The sequence below is a fragment of the Oncorhynchus keta genome, chromosome 31 (assembly GCF_023373465.1).
Source record: "Oncorhynchus keta strain PuntledgeMale-10-30-2019 chromosome 31, Oket_V2, whole genome shotgun sequence".
Classification (NCBI taxonomy): Eukaryota; Metazoa; Chordata; class Actinopteri; order Salmoniformes; family Salmonidae; genus Oncorhynchus; species Oncorhynchus keta.
In genome coordinates, this window is record NC_068451.1 from 13,942,715 (window position 1) to 13,956,236 (window position 13,522).

Here is a 13,522-nt window from a genome sequence, read left to right on the forward strand (position 1 = left end):
CGACTACAGCTCGGCATTCAACACCATAGTACCCTCCAAGCTCGTCATCAAGCTCGAGACCCTGGGTCTCGACCCCGCCCTGTGCAACTGGGTACTGGACTTCCTGACGGGCCGCCCCCAGGTGGTGAGGGTAGGCAACAACATCTCCTCCCCGCTGATCCTCAACACGGGGGCCCCACAAGGGTGCGTTCTGAGCCCTCTCCTGTACTCCCTGTTCACCCACGACTGCGTGGCCACGCACGCCTCCAACTCAAACATCAAGTTTGCGGACGACACAACAGTGGTAGGCTTGATTACCAACAACGACGAGACGGCCTACAGGGAGGAGGTGAGGGACCTCGGAGTGTGGTGTCAGGAAAATAACCTCACACTCAACGTCAACAAAACTAAGGAGATGATTGTGGACTTCAGGAAACAGCAGAGGGAACACCCCCCTATCCACATCGATGGAACAGTAGTGGAGAGGGTAGCAAGTTTTAAGTTCCTCGGCATACACATCACAGACAAACTGAATTGGTCCACTCACACTGACAGCGTCGTGAAGAAGGCGCAGCAGCGCCTCTTCAACCTCAGGAGGCTGAAGAAATTCGGCTTGTCACCAAAAGCACTCACAAACTTCTACAGATGCACAATCGAGAGCATCCTGGCGGGCTGTATCACCGCCTGGTACGGCAACTGCTCCGCCCTCAACCGTAAGGCTCTCCAGAGGGTAGTGAGGTCTGCATCACCGGGGGCAAACTACCTGCCCTCCAGGACACCTACACCACCCGATGTTACAGGAAGGCCATAAAGATCATCAAGGACATCAACCACCCGAGCCACTGCCTGTTCACCCCGCTATCATCCAGAAGGCGAGGTCAGTACAGGTGCATCAAAGCTGGGACCGAGAGACTGAAAAACAGCTTCTATCTCAAGGCCATCACACTGTTAAACAGCCACCACTAACATTGAGTGGGTGCTGCCAACACATAGTCATTGACACTGACCCAACTCCAGCCACTTTAATAATGGGAATTGATGGGAAATGATGTAAATATATCACTAGCCACTTTAAACAATGCTACCTTATATAATGTTACTTACCCTACATTATTCATCTCATATGCATACGTATATACTGTACTCTATATCATCGACTGCATCCTTATGTAATACATGTATCACTAGCCACTTTAACTATGCCACTTTTGTTTACTTTGTCTACATACTCATCTCATATGTATATACTGTACTCGATACCATCTACTGTATGCTGCTCTGTACCATCACTCATTCATATATCCTTATGTACATATTCTTTATCCCCTTATTGTTAGTTAGATTACTTGTTGGTTATCACTGCATTGTGGGAACTAGAAGCACAAGCATTTCGCTACACTCGCATTAACATCTGCTAACCATGTGTATGTGACAAATAAATTTGGATTTGATTTGATTTAAAAGCACAACCAAATTCCAATGGAAAATCAAATGTCAGATTTTTGGTTGTTGTCACCAAAATGTGTTATCACTGTGCTTTCAACCATTTAAAAGCACAACAACGTTCAAATGAGAATACAAGATAGTTTGTTTATTCATTTATACAACAACTTAACGTGTTATCACTGTACTTCATATACTAACACAACCAAATGACCTGGATTGCAATTGAGATTATTTAAATACATGGTGCAAGTGGTCAGAGCTTTTTGAGATTCTAAACAGATTATTACAGCAATTGTGAAGATCTCCACAGACCTGAATCCAACATATATTGTAATTATATTATTATCAAAATTCCATTTGAAATCAATCATAGCTTGAAACCCTCAGCCTATATTTGCCTATATTTAGTTCAAACAATAGCGTTGGATGACCTCCAAAATGCTATACAGGCCTCAATAGTATCACTGATGTTAAATGATTGATAAAGTATGGCCACGTTTAATTTGCTCTGTTAAACCTACCCTGTGGAATTACTTTAACCAGTTCAGGATATTTGTGTGTGCTCTGCATTCAGACTTGACTCGGAGACTCCGCCTCCCAGCGCCCTTAAGGTATTTCACAGTGACCCCGCAGGTAAAAGAGATCGGGGTGAAGAAGAAGTCCAATCTGTTTATTGCTCTCCAATGAAATCATGTTTTTCTATACACCACAACATACTGCATCTTTCAGTGGAGAAAAGTTTTGAAATATCAAACACAATATCATTCAGTCTATAATTCAGTCTATACTGTACATCCCGTCTATGTGACACTTAAAAAAAAAACATTTTGTATTTAACCTTTATTTAACCAGGTAGGCTAGTTGAGAACAAGTTCTCATTTACAACTGCGACCTGGCCAAGATAAAGCATAGCAGTGTGAACAGACAACAACACAGTTATACATGGAATAAACAATAAGCAAGTCAATAACACAGTAGAAAAAAATAGTCTGTATACATTGTGTGCAAAAGGCATGAGGAGGTAGGCGAATAATTACAATTTTGCAGATTAACACTGGAGTGATAAATGATCAGATGGTCATGTGTCATACAGAGGAGACAGAACATGCCACAGTTGTGTCAGAGAACACAACACCGAAAAAGGTTAGACATGAAAGTTGTGGCAAATCTTTCAGGTGACATTTAAGTAATTGTCCCCCCATCATCCTTTAGATATGTCCTATACATTGTACACACTTTTGTCATATTCTGATGGTATTCCTAAAGCTGGAATCCTTAATGGTGAAACAACCACGTCCGCTTCCAATGTTTTTCCCCCTCTGACATCATTGCACGTGCGATAAAAGAGCACAGTATGAACCGATTAAAATATTTACCACGATTCGCAATGCTCCTCAGCTCAGCAACAAAAACAACAGTGGTGGAGCAGCCAATGTTGTTGTTTCCCCCAACTTCAGATTCCTTCTTGAACCCAATTGACTTCACTTTTTCCATAGCTTTTTCTCCACAGCTGCCCTTGTGGTCCGTCTTCCACACTACCACCAGAGCTCACCCCCTCCACTACTCCGTGTGCTGGCCCTCTCCCTCCCCTGCAGCTTCAGCATCTCCGTCACACTCCTGGCGTAAACATCTCTCAGGTTCACCCCTCCTCCCCTTGCTGCCCCACCCACCTCAGAGTCACCCAGCGAACCCCGCGCCAGCCTCTTGAGCGCCTCCCCGTGCCGCAGCGCCGCCTCCTTCATCTTGAGAGTGAAGTAGCAGGCAGAGAAGCGGTCGTTGATGATAGCAATGGGCAGTGCCAAGATGAGGATTCCAGACAAGATGCAGAGAAAGGCCAGCACCTTGCCCAGGGTGGTGTCGGGGCGGATGTCTCCGTAGCCCACCGTGGTCATGGAGGTGGTGGCCCACCACCAGGCACACGGCACGCTGCTGAAGGAGGTACCGGGGATGTCATGCTCCAGGGCAAACTCCACCATGGCGAAGATGGAGATGCCCACGGAGAGGAAGAGGAGCAGGAGACCCACCTCCTCGTAGCACTGGGTGATGGTCAAGCCCAGGGACTTGAGGCCTGGGAGATACAGGGATACAGAGTGCTGGGGTTAATTTTACATCTTGTAAAGGAGATTAAATGACAGATTAATTATTCAGGTCGTACACCTGAAAGTGCATTGTCTAACGTTAGATAGTCCGACGGCTGTCTGCACTGACGCGTTAGAATGATGCCATCTGTAGGAAGACCGTGCTGAAAGTGTACACTTTTGATGGTATGCAAAATAGTTTACCTGAATAATTAACTCTTAAATCAGTCTTAATACTCACTTGCCTAACATGAAGGTACTGTAGTGCATCTATCCAATGTATACACTGTATTCCACAAACAGCTCATGTAAACAACAACAAGTGTTGATGTGCGAAACTCATGACTGAGTTTAGTGGGGAAAGTTTAACAGCAAGCTGGCAGTTAAAACAAGTGCAAAAACTGTAAATATACACAACTGAGCAGGTGGTAGAACTATTCACACGCTGAGATTGAGCAGGTGATAGAACTATTCACACGCTGAGATTGAGCAGGTGATAGAACTATTCACACGCTGAGATTGAGCAGGTGGTAGGACTATTCAAATGCTGAGATTAAGCAGGTGGTAGGACTATTCACACGCTGACATTGAGCAGGTGGTAGGACTATTCACATGCTGAGATTAAGCAGGTGGTAGGACTATTCACACGCTGAGATTGAGCAGGTGGTAGGACTATTCACACGCTGAGATTGAGCAGGTGGTAGGACTATTCACATGCTGAGATTAAGCGGTTGGTAGAACTATTCGCACGCTGAGATTGAGCAGGTGGTAGGACTATTCGCACGCTGAGATTGAGCAGGTGGTAGGACTATTCACACGCTGAGATTGAGCAGGTGGTAGGACTATTCACACGCTGAGATTGAGCAGGTGGTAGGATTATTCACACGCTGAGATTAAGCAGGTGGTAGGACTATTCACACGTTGAGACTGAGCAGGTGGTAGGACTATTCACACGTTGAGATTGAGCAGGTGGTAGGACTATTCACATGCTGAGATTGAGCAGGTGGTAGGACTATTCACACACTGAGATTGAGCAGGTGGTAGGACTATTCACACGCTGAGATTAAGCAGGTGGTAGGACTATTCATACGCTGAGATTGAGCAGGTGGTAGGACTATTCACACGCTGAGATTGCTTGAAAAGCTCTCAAAACTCCTCAAGTAGAAAATAGATATTGGGTGAAGTTTACCAAGTTTAATTGATGTTCTTTTTTTTTCAAATCTCTGGCCACTTAAATAAATGAACTTAAAAGGTAATCACTTGTCACTTTAAATGACGCCACTTTAATTATGTTTACATATCCTACATTACTCATCTCATGAATATACTTTATTCTATACCATCTACTGCATCTTGCCTATGCCACACAACATCGCTCATCCATATATTTACATGTAAATATTCTATTCATCCCTTTACATTTGTGTGTATAAGGTAGTTGTTGTGAAATTGTTAGATTACTTGTTAGATATTACTACACTGTCGGAACTAGAAGCACAAGCATTTCGCTACACTTGCATTAACATCTGCTAACCATGTGTATGTGACCAATAACATTTGATTTGATCAACTGAAACACTATTGTGAAACTATATGGGATCAAAATGAGACCTAGCTAGCACATTTGGTTCTTTGGAAGTTGTGGGAAAGCCCGTTTTTGGTTTCCATTGGTTCTGGAAATGAAGCCATAAGTTTCCTGAGCGGTAAAACTGAACGTTTATTGAACATTCTGAGAACAGAAGTGAACATTTTGCCTGTTCTGGGTACATTTTTAGGTAGGTTCTGAGAACAGAAGTGAACATTTTGCCTGTTCTGGGTACATTTTTAGGTAGGTTCTGAGAACAGAAGTGAACATTTTGCCTGTTCTGGGTACATTTTTAGGTAGGTTCTGAGAACAGAAGTGAACATTTTGCCTGTTCTGGGTACATTTTTAGGTAGGTTCTGAGAACAGAAGTGAACATTGCCTGTTCTGGGTACATTTTTAGGTAGGTTCTGAGAACAGAAGTGAACATTTTGCCTGTTCTGGGTACATTTTTAGGTAGGTTCTGAGAACAGAAGTGAACATTTTGCCTGTTCTGGGTACATTTTTAGGTAGGTTCTGAGAACAGAAGTGAACATTGCCTGTTCTGGGTACATTTTTAGGTAGGTTCTGAGAACAGAAGTGAACATTTTGCCTGTTCTGGGTACATTTTTAGGTAGGTTCTGAGAACAGAAGTGAACATTTTGCCTGTTCTGGGTACATTTTTAGGTAGGTTCTGAGAACAGAAGTGAACATTTTGCCTGTTCTGGGTACATTTTTAGGTAGGTTCTGAGAACAGAAGTGAACATTGCCTGTTCTGTGTACATTTTTAGGTAGGTTCTGAGAACAGAAGTGAACATTTTGCCTGTTCTGGGTACATTTTTAGGTAGGTTCTGAGAACAGAAGTGAACATTGCCTGTTCTGGGTACATTTTTAGGTAGGTTCTGAGAACAGAAGTGAACATTTTGCCTGTTCTGGGTACATTTTTAGGTAGGTTCTGAGAACAGAAGTGAACATTTTGCCTGTTCTGGGTACATTTTTAGGTAGGTTCTGAGAACAGAAGTGAACATTTTGCCTGTTCTGGGTACATTTTTAGGTAGGTTCTGAGAACAGAAGTGAACATTTTGCCTGTTCTGGGTACATTTTTAGGTAGGTTCTGAGAACGTTTGACTATTTATAGGTTATTTGAAGGTAATTAAATCATGTTCTGAGAACATGTTTCAATAAGCCTTAACACTGCAAGCTTAGTTTGGATTAACGATGTTGAACTCCAAGCACAGATAGGACACATGGACATTTATCTGCTTAGGCATTAATCATCAAACAAATAAAAAACATTTTTATGGCACAGCGTCAGTAAGATTCATACCTATGCTCATCTGTTCTCTATCCATGGAATTAGTCCATTGTGCCACTGCTCATACAAAGCTGTTTATTATAGTCTATTCAAACATTTTAAATGAACACTTAACAAGATGGATGATAGTGAGTTTTGTTGATGCTGAGAACAGAATGTATATATTTTTCATTCACATTCCTAAAATGTTCTCTGAACATTACTGAAGTTTTCTTGTGGTTTTATGGAAGTTTTCATAATGAGGAAACCTATAGGAAACATTATGCTGAACTACTGAAATTCACACAGAAGAACGTTGTATCTTAACGTTCTCGGGAAACAATGTGAGAATATGACTTGAAATAGAACCATGATAAAACCTAAAGGAAACGTTATGCTGAAGTTCTGACATTTCTTAACATTCTCTGAACTATTTGAGAACATTCCCAATTTCAAACGAGTTGGAGAGCATTCTTAGAACATTACCAAAATTGAAATGAATTGTAACCATGTTTGAACATTTAGGACACGTTTTGTTGAAGCAATTTTTTTTGTCAAGTTCCTTAAATGTGCTGAGAATGTTACAAAGTCAAGCAACTATCTTGCACCATTCCAAGACGTATGTGGGAAGGTTGTATGCAAAACAACCATAGGACAACCACGCTCTCACCAAGCTCTAAGAAACATATGGTTCTCAGAACGTTGTGTGCTAGCTGGGTCCTTTATTAGATTATATGGGTGCTTTCCAAGAGCACAAACAAGGAGGGTTCATAATAATAACACAGTCTCAAGGACAACGCCAGTTTTACCGTCTCCCTGAGCTTCAGGTATCTGTTTTCATATTGCTTTTGCCTGATCTTTTTTTCCCTTTATCTAATCAGATTAGAAAGACACCCTGAGTGCTGTGTCCAGAGAGCTTCAGGAGCAGAGGAAAGAGTGATATTATATTCAAATAGGAGATAAGTATAAAAAGGAGGCTGTAGTTTTTTTCCTCTAGCGGTCTGTAGAGCAAACTTATCTTTGTTTGCAAAATGATACATTTATCGGGATGCAGCTTTGTTCAGGATATTGTTACAGACATATTGTCACACACATGGCAAGAACACTCCTGCTTTTATATAGTTTGACTAAAGTCACTTTAGTCAGATCATGGGACTTAAACTGAGCAAATGTCATAGACTCCTCAAGGATATCAAGATGTACCAGCATGTAGACAAAGTGGAGAATATGCCCTGTAAATCCACAATTTTCCCCTAAAAGCATCTGTTTTATTAATTGCCATCACCCAGAGGGAGAAATCTATTTTTCTCTCTTTCTTTTCCTGATGCTATACTTACCAATTTGTTGAAGTAGCATACTAGAGGGAATATTTCACAATCCCTCGCCAAAATCCGCAACATCCAAGCCATTCATGCACACGGATGCAAATTTACACAGACACACACAACTGGACTCAGGAACATTCACCTGTCAGGCCCCCCTTTCTCAATTCCCTGAGGAAATTTGTGAAATATGAATGAATATTTTTTTCTCCTTCTCCTAGCCTGTCATCATTCCCTTTCTCACTCTTGCTATTTAGTTCTCTGTGAAGCATTTATTTGGGCTGCAATTTCTGAGGCTGGTAACTCTAATGAACTTATCCTCTGCAGCAGAGGTAACTCTGGGTCTTCATTTCCTGTGGTGGTTCTCCATCATAGGGCATGATGTTTTTTTGCGACTGCACTTGAGTTCTTGAAATTTTCCAGATTGACTGATCTTCATGTCCTAAAGTAATGATTGACTGACTGTCATTTTATTTGCTTATTTGAGCTGTTCTTGCCATTTCGACTTGGTCTTTTACCAAATAGGGCTACCTTATGTATACCACCCCTACCTTGTCCCAACACAACTGATTGGCTCAAACGCATTAAGAAGGTAAGAAATTCTACAAATTAACTTTGAACAAGGCACACCTGTTAATTGAAATGCATTCCAGGTGACTACTACAAATGATTATACTGTATGTGTCACGCCCTGATCGGTTTCACCTGTCCTTATGCTTGTCTCCACCCCCCTCCAGGTGTCGCCCATATTCCCCATTATCCCCTGTGTACTTATACCTGTGTTTTCTGTTTGTCTGTTGCCAGTTTGTCTAGTTTGTCAAGTTTACCAGCGTTCGTCCTGTCAGCTCCTGTCTTTTCCCAGCCTCTCTTTTTCTCGCCCTCGTGGATTTTGACCCTTGCCTGTCCTGACCCTGTACCTGCCCACCTGACCACTCTGCCTGACCCTGTACCTGCCCGCCTGACCACTCTGCCTGACCCTGAGTCTGCCTGCCGTCCTGTACCTTTGCTCCTACTCTGGATTATCCATCCCAGGTCTGCCTTGACCTGTTGTTTGCCTGCCCCTGTTGTCAAACATTGTTACTTCACATAGTCTGCACTTGGGTCTTACCTTGATAGTATGTATAGATAGATGACTACATTACCTGTGGAGTGGCGTCCCAGTTTGAGCATGCGCAGGGACCTCATGAGCCTGAGCAACTGCACCACGCGTCCCATGTTCTCCAGCTCTGTAGAGCCACCGTGCAGAATCTCAACTGCCAGAGTCACATAGAAGGGCAGGATGGCTAGCAGGTCGATCACATTGGGAACGCTACGGGTGAAGCGGCACTTGTCGCGTACGCAGATGAAGCGTAGCACCAGCTCGCCAGTGAACCACACCACGCACACATATTCCAGTGCATCCACGAAGAAAGGTGTACCCCTGTCAGTGCCCCCACTCTCGTCACCGTTCCCACCCACATCCCCCAGGTCCAGCGAGATGAGCACAATGTTGACAATGGATACCGCCACGAAGATGATTGACAGCGTGCCGAAGGCGCGTGCCGCTCGTGAAGACTCTGGCTTCTCCAGCAGGTCCCACAGGCGCCGGCGGAGATCTGGGCACGCGGCATCGTTGAAGTCTTCGTCCTGGCTTTCGTCAGCCTCAGCCTCGTTCCGCATGTCCAGGCTCTCCTTGAGCTCCTTGCGGCGGTAGTAGCGTCCCCGGCAGCAGGGATCGATGCAGAGCTCGTCGATGCCCCAGTACTCAATCTCCTGGAGGAAGGAGAGCACGCAAAGCTCCTCCCTGACATGCAAGTGGCCTGTGCGGTAGAAGTTTATCACATACTGGAAGGTCTGTGAGTTGCGGTCGAAGAAGAACTCATTCTCCAGGAAGTCAGTGTCGTCGCAGAGCTCTTGGGCAGAGTCCCGTGTGGACAGGGCCAGCTTGCCCAGCCGGGTTTCTGGGTGGGATGCCAGCAGCTCCTGGGAGAGAACGTAGCGGCTGCCACCCACATTGATGGTGAAGACATCCAGTGGGTCGCCACAGACAGGAGGGGGCTCGCTGTAGAAGACACTGGAGTCTATGGACAGGAGGGAGGTGCTGTCCTTGTAGAACTCAGCTGGGCTGGATGAGCTGCTCATCATGGCGGTTACAGGCCTGCCTGGGGTGGAGGGGAAAACCTGAAGGGCACCTGGAGTGCAGTTGGGTATCAAGGAACAGGTAAAACACTGAGGTCAACAGTTGTTCAGGTTCAAAATAGTGATTGGCACCAAAGCCAATTAAGACCACCTAGAGAACAGTTAACATGTAAGTCAGAATCTTCATAATAATTCCAAGAGGAATTCTCTACTCTGTCCCTGCGTGTTCCATCCCCTGTGTAGCCTATTAGCCTTGTGGCAAGGGAATACATTTTACAGCTTGGCTAGAAGCAGCCATTAGTTATCCCTAATTCTCAGTTAAACTCCTTCTGCTCCCTGAATGAAGGAATCCACATTTCATTGGCTGCTCCTACTAAGAGCATCGTGTCAGACATCAAATGAGTGAGAGGGGGAGAGAGAACGTGAGAGAAAGAGAGGGGAGTGAGAGAGAGGGAAAGACAGGGAAAGAGCCTCTGGCCGTGTCCTAGTTATTCAAAGCTCTTTGTGGAGATTTAAATATTTTAGCTGGCCTACCTAATTAATACAACTAATATTCCTATTCCCGCAATCATTAATTCCCTTTGTTAAGTCTATCTGCTATCTAACATCCTCATGGTGGTAATTAAGTCGCACATATTTAAAAGATATCCATTTTTCAAGATTTATCAGAGCAGTTGATCTGTTGGCAAGAACACAGACACTGTAGAATGTGTTCACCTGTCATGACCGAAAGGAACGACCATATAGTGAAAACATGCTCTGTGTGTAAAAGTGGTGAAGGTGATGATGATTTTCCTCCATTTTAAGTGAAAGGAGGAAGATAATACCTATGCTATATCAATTGATATTGTGACACATCCAAACGGGTTATGTAATGAACACGAGGGGAGACAGAGCTGGTTTCAAGCACAGGGCGCAGCAGGTGTTTATTGTAAAGGACCACAGGAGGAGGCAGGTAGCTGGGTCCAGGGGCAGGCAGAAGGTCATACACAGGGAGTCCAAAAGCGCAACAGTACAGGCAGGGAAAAGGCTAGTAACATCGTCCGGGAGATCATATGTTGATAACAGGAAATCCGATAGGCTAAGGAACAGGCAGGGAATATGCAAAAGTCGTCGTTAGTGAGGCAGGCAAAAACGATCATACACGGGAGGAGTAAATCACGGGAAAAACAGAGCGTGTCACAAAACAAACAATACCTCAGTGATGGGGTGCAAAGAACTGAACTAAATAGTGTATGATAATGACATACAGGTGATTAGAATTCAGGTGATTGTGGTGTGGAGAGTGAGCTGCATTCAGGGGATCTACGTGTTTGAGAGTGTGAGTTGGAAGCAGACGTTACAGGGCAAACTGTCAATTGCAATTTAAATCAAAAACGTCTGATCCTACCAAACAAGTTACTGAGTATGGAGATATTCTGATTATGTTAACTCTACGTGTTTCTAATGTATCTATGTGGCTGTGTGAGCAAATACACATATAATGAGAAAATAAAATAAGACGCCAGAATCACGAGTAAATTGGATTTTCGTGCAGGCAATCACGTTAACGAATGTGGTCATTGCAGAAGATATTTGATGAGCAAACTGTATCATAACTGGCCGTGATTGGTGCCATAGGGCGGCGCACAATTGGCCCAGCGTCGTCTGAGTTTGGCCGGTGTTGGCCGTCATTGTAAATAAGAATTTGTTCTTATTAACTGACTTGCCTAGTTAAAAAAAATACATGACAGAAAAGGCAGGATAAATGGGGGTGTCTAGACAATAACATTGTAAAATGGCATCCTATTATACAATAACTACAACAACATTATATTACTGGCTTAACATCATAATGAAAACGAAATGTACTCATGTTTTTAATTTCACTTGCAAATAAAATAACTACCTACATTTTGTAAGCCTAATGGGTGAGCAGTTTGTATTATGTCATAAGAGCACCACATGTGTTTCTAATGACAAATAGCTGTAGATATTCTTGTTATTATATAAATCATGAATAAATATGCAATATAAGTTGCTGTCAATTATTTATTACATTGAAATAAAGTATTAATACGTTTTGCATTAAATAGTTATTTGTTGTCAGAGAAATTAGGTTACTGGAATTAACCATCTCTGAAAGATTAGGCTGTACTGTATCAAGAGGACCACCAAACTACAGTAGTAGTCACGAAACTAGCCCGATTAATATAATTTAGCCAATTTAACAACTTAACAAGGGGAAAAAGATTGGTCTTACCTGGCTATATATCGAGAGTTTTCATCTTGATAAAAGGGATGGTTGAGATTTCCATTCTCTCCATTAGCCAAGTTATTTTTTATACTCTGCGTAAAACAGCCAGTTATGCGTTTTGACACGAGTGTTGGTTATGATTCTTATCTTCTTGCGAGCAGAAGTGAAAAAGAGCGCAAGTTACTCGAAGAAAACATGACAAAACTCCGTGCGTTTCAGACAGTTCTATGACCTCAGATGCGCACCGCGCACTCGACCATCTTGGCTCTGTCCTTGTTATTGTGGATCCTTTGGACGTCCCTATCCCTTTAAAGTTGAAATACAAAAATGGTTTAAGGTTATGGTTAGGTAAGGGTTATGGTTAATGGTAGGGGTTAATGTTATGGTATGGAGGAACCAATGATTCCGGATTGTTCTAACCCTTTTAGCTCGCGGTGCTTTTTCAAAACGTTGAGTAGCAACGAGCACACGCAAGGAGTGGCGTCAGGAGCGAACTGTTTTTCTGAATATAGAGCATGCAGATAGATGTCTTATTATGGATCTTTAAAAATCCAATTTACTCTATTCATATTAAAAAACATTAAAATAAATATTTCATGAGTTTTGAACGCTGGCTTATCATTAATGATATTAAGTTATGCAGATTGATATTTCCAGAGAAATGGCATTTTAAACAATTTTACAAAATTGTTCCATCAGAAAAATGTGACCCATCTCAAAGGTTTTCTAACTGCAACACATTTTTTTGTCCATTCAAACATGTCTCTGAAAAGGGGCTCATCTACATGCACCATTGTTAACATCAGCTCATATGCATTTGCAAAAGTCCCCCAATCATTTGCTTTGAATCAGACAGAGCCAGGGGCCCTCAATTAAAATTTCCCCTGCCATTTCAGTTTTTTAATGATATTTATTTTCCTTCCTTGTTTCTATGAGAGGAAGCCAAGGAAGAGGAGAAACGTCAAAGTAATTTTTGTAGGATTTTGCTGCTTAAAATATCCACATCTATTTGTACAGATCCAGGACACCATTTTCAAAGGTAGGTTCATGAATTCCCATTTCGTCTCTACTTGTCACAGATCACCTTCCGTTGACCCCAGAAAGCCCTGGGGTCTTTTCTTCACTTCCCATGACAATTATGGAAGCATTATAAAAGAGTTGCGACAGGTTGTCTGCTGTGACTGCACCTCCACAGCTCTCCAGACATGCAATTACTGTCCATATATAGGTGGCGCTTCTCACATTGTTCACCCGTGTGCATGGAAAGAAAATGTATAAAACAGGATATAATGGGCCCTAAGTGACATGCAGGACATCAGGATCCAGGTTTATCTGTTCAGTGTCTACCAAAAATGATGGTTTCAAGTTCATATGGCTACAGAGTTAATAAACCCAGCAAAGAAACATCCCCTTTTCAGGACCCTGACTTTCAAAGATAATTTGTAAAAATCTAAATAACTTCATTGTAAAGGGTTTAAACACTGTTTC

At 42.7% G+C, this 13,522-nt stretch overlaps 1 protein-coding gene across 3 annotated transcripts; it reads right to left on the reverse strand.

Annotated features, from left to right (window-relative positions):
* Nucleotides 1-1,616: 1,616 nt before the first annotated feature.
* Nucleotides 1,617-12,480, reverse strand: LOC118364130 (potassium voltage-gated channel subfamily V member 1-like). 3 transcript variants are annotated; one of them, XM_035745359.2, is made up of 3 exons: nucleotides 12,041-12,480; nucleotides 8,823-9,851; nucleotides 1,617-3,493 (listed from the first exon to the last, which is right to left on the reverse strand). In XM_035745359.2, the coding sequence occupies exons 2-3, from the start codon at nucleotides 9,802-9,804 to the stop codon at nucleotides 2,961-2,963; spliced, it is 1,515 nt and encodes a 504-aa protein (XP_035601252.1). In that variant the 5' UTR covers nucleotides 9,805-9,851; nucleotides 12,041-12,480; the 3' UTR covers nucleotides 1,617-2,960. The 3 variants fall into 3 exon arrangements, with proteins under 3 accessions (XP_035601252.1, XP_052345588.1, XP_052345589.1); XM_052489628.1 differs by having other exon boundaries at nucleotides 8,823-10,879; XM_052489629.1 differs by lacking the exon at nucleotides 12,041-12,480 and having other exon boundaries at nucleotides 8,823-11,424.
* Between the last annotated feature and the right edge of the window lie 1,042 nt (nucleotides 12,481-13,522).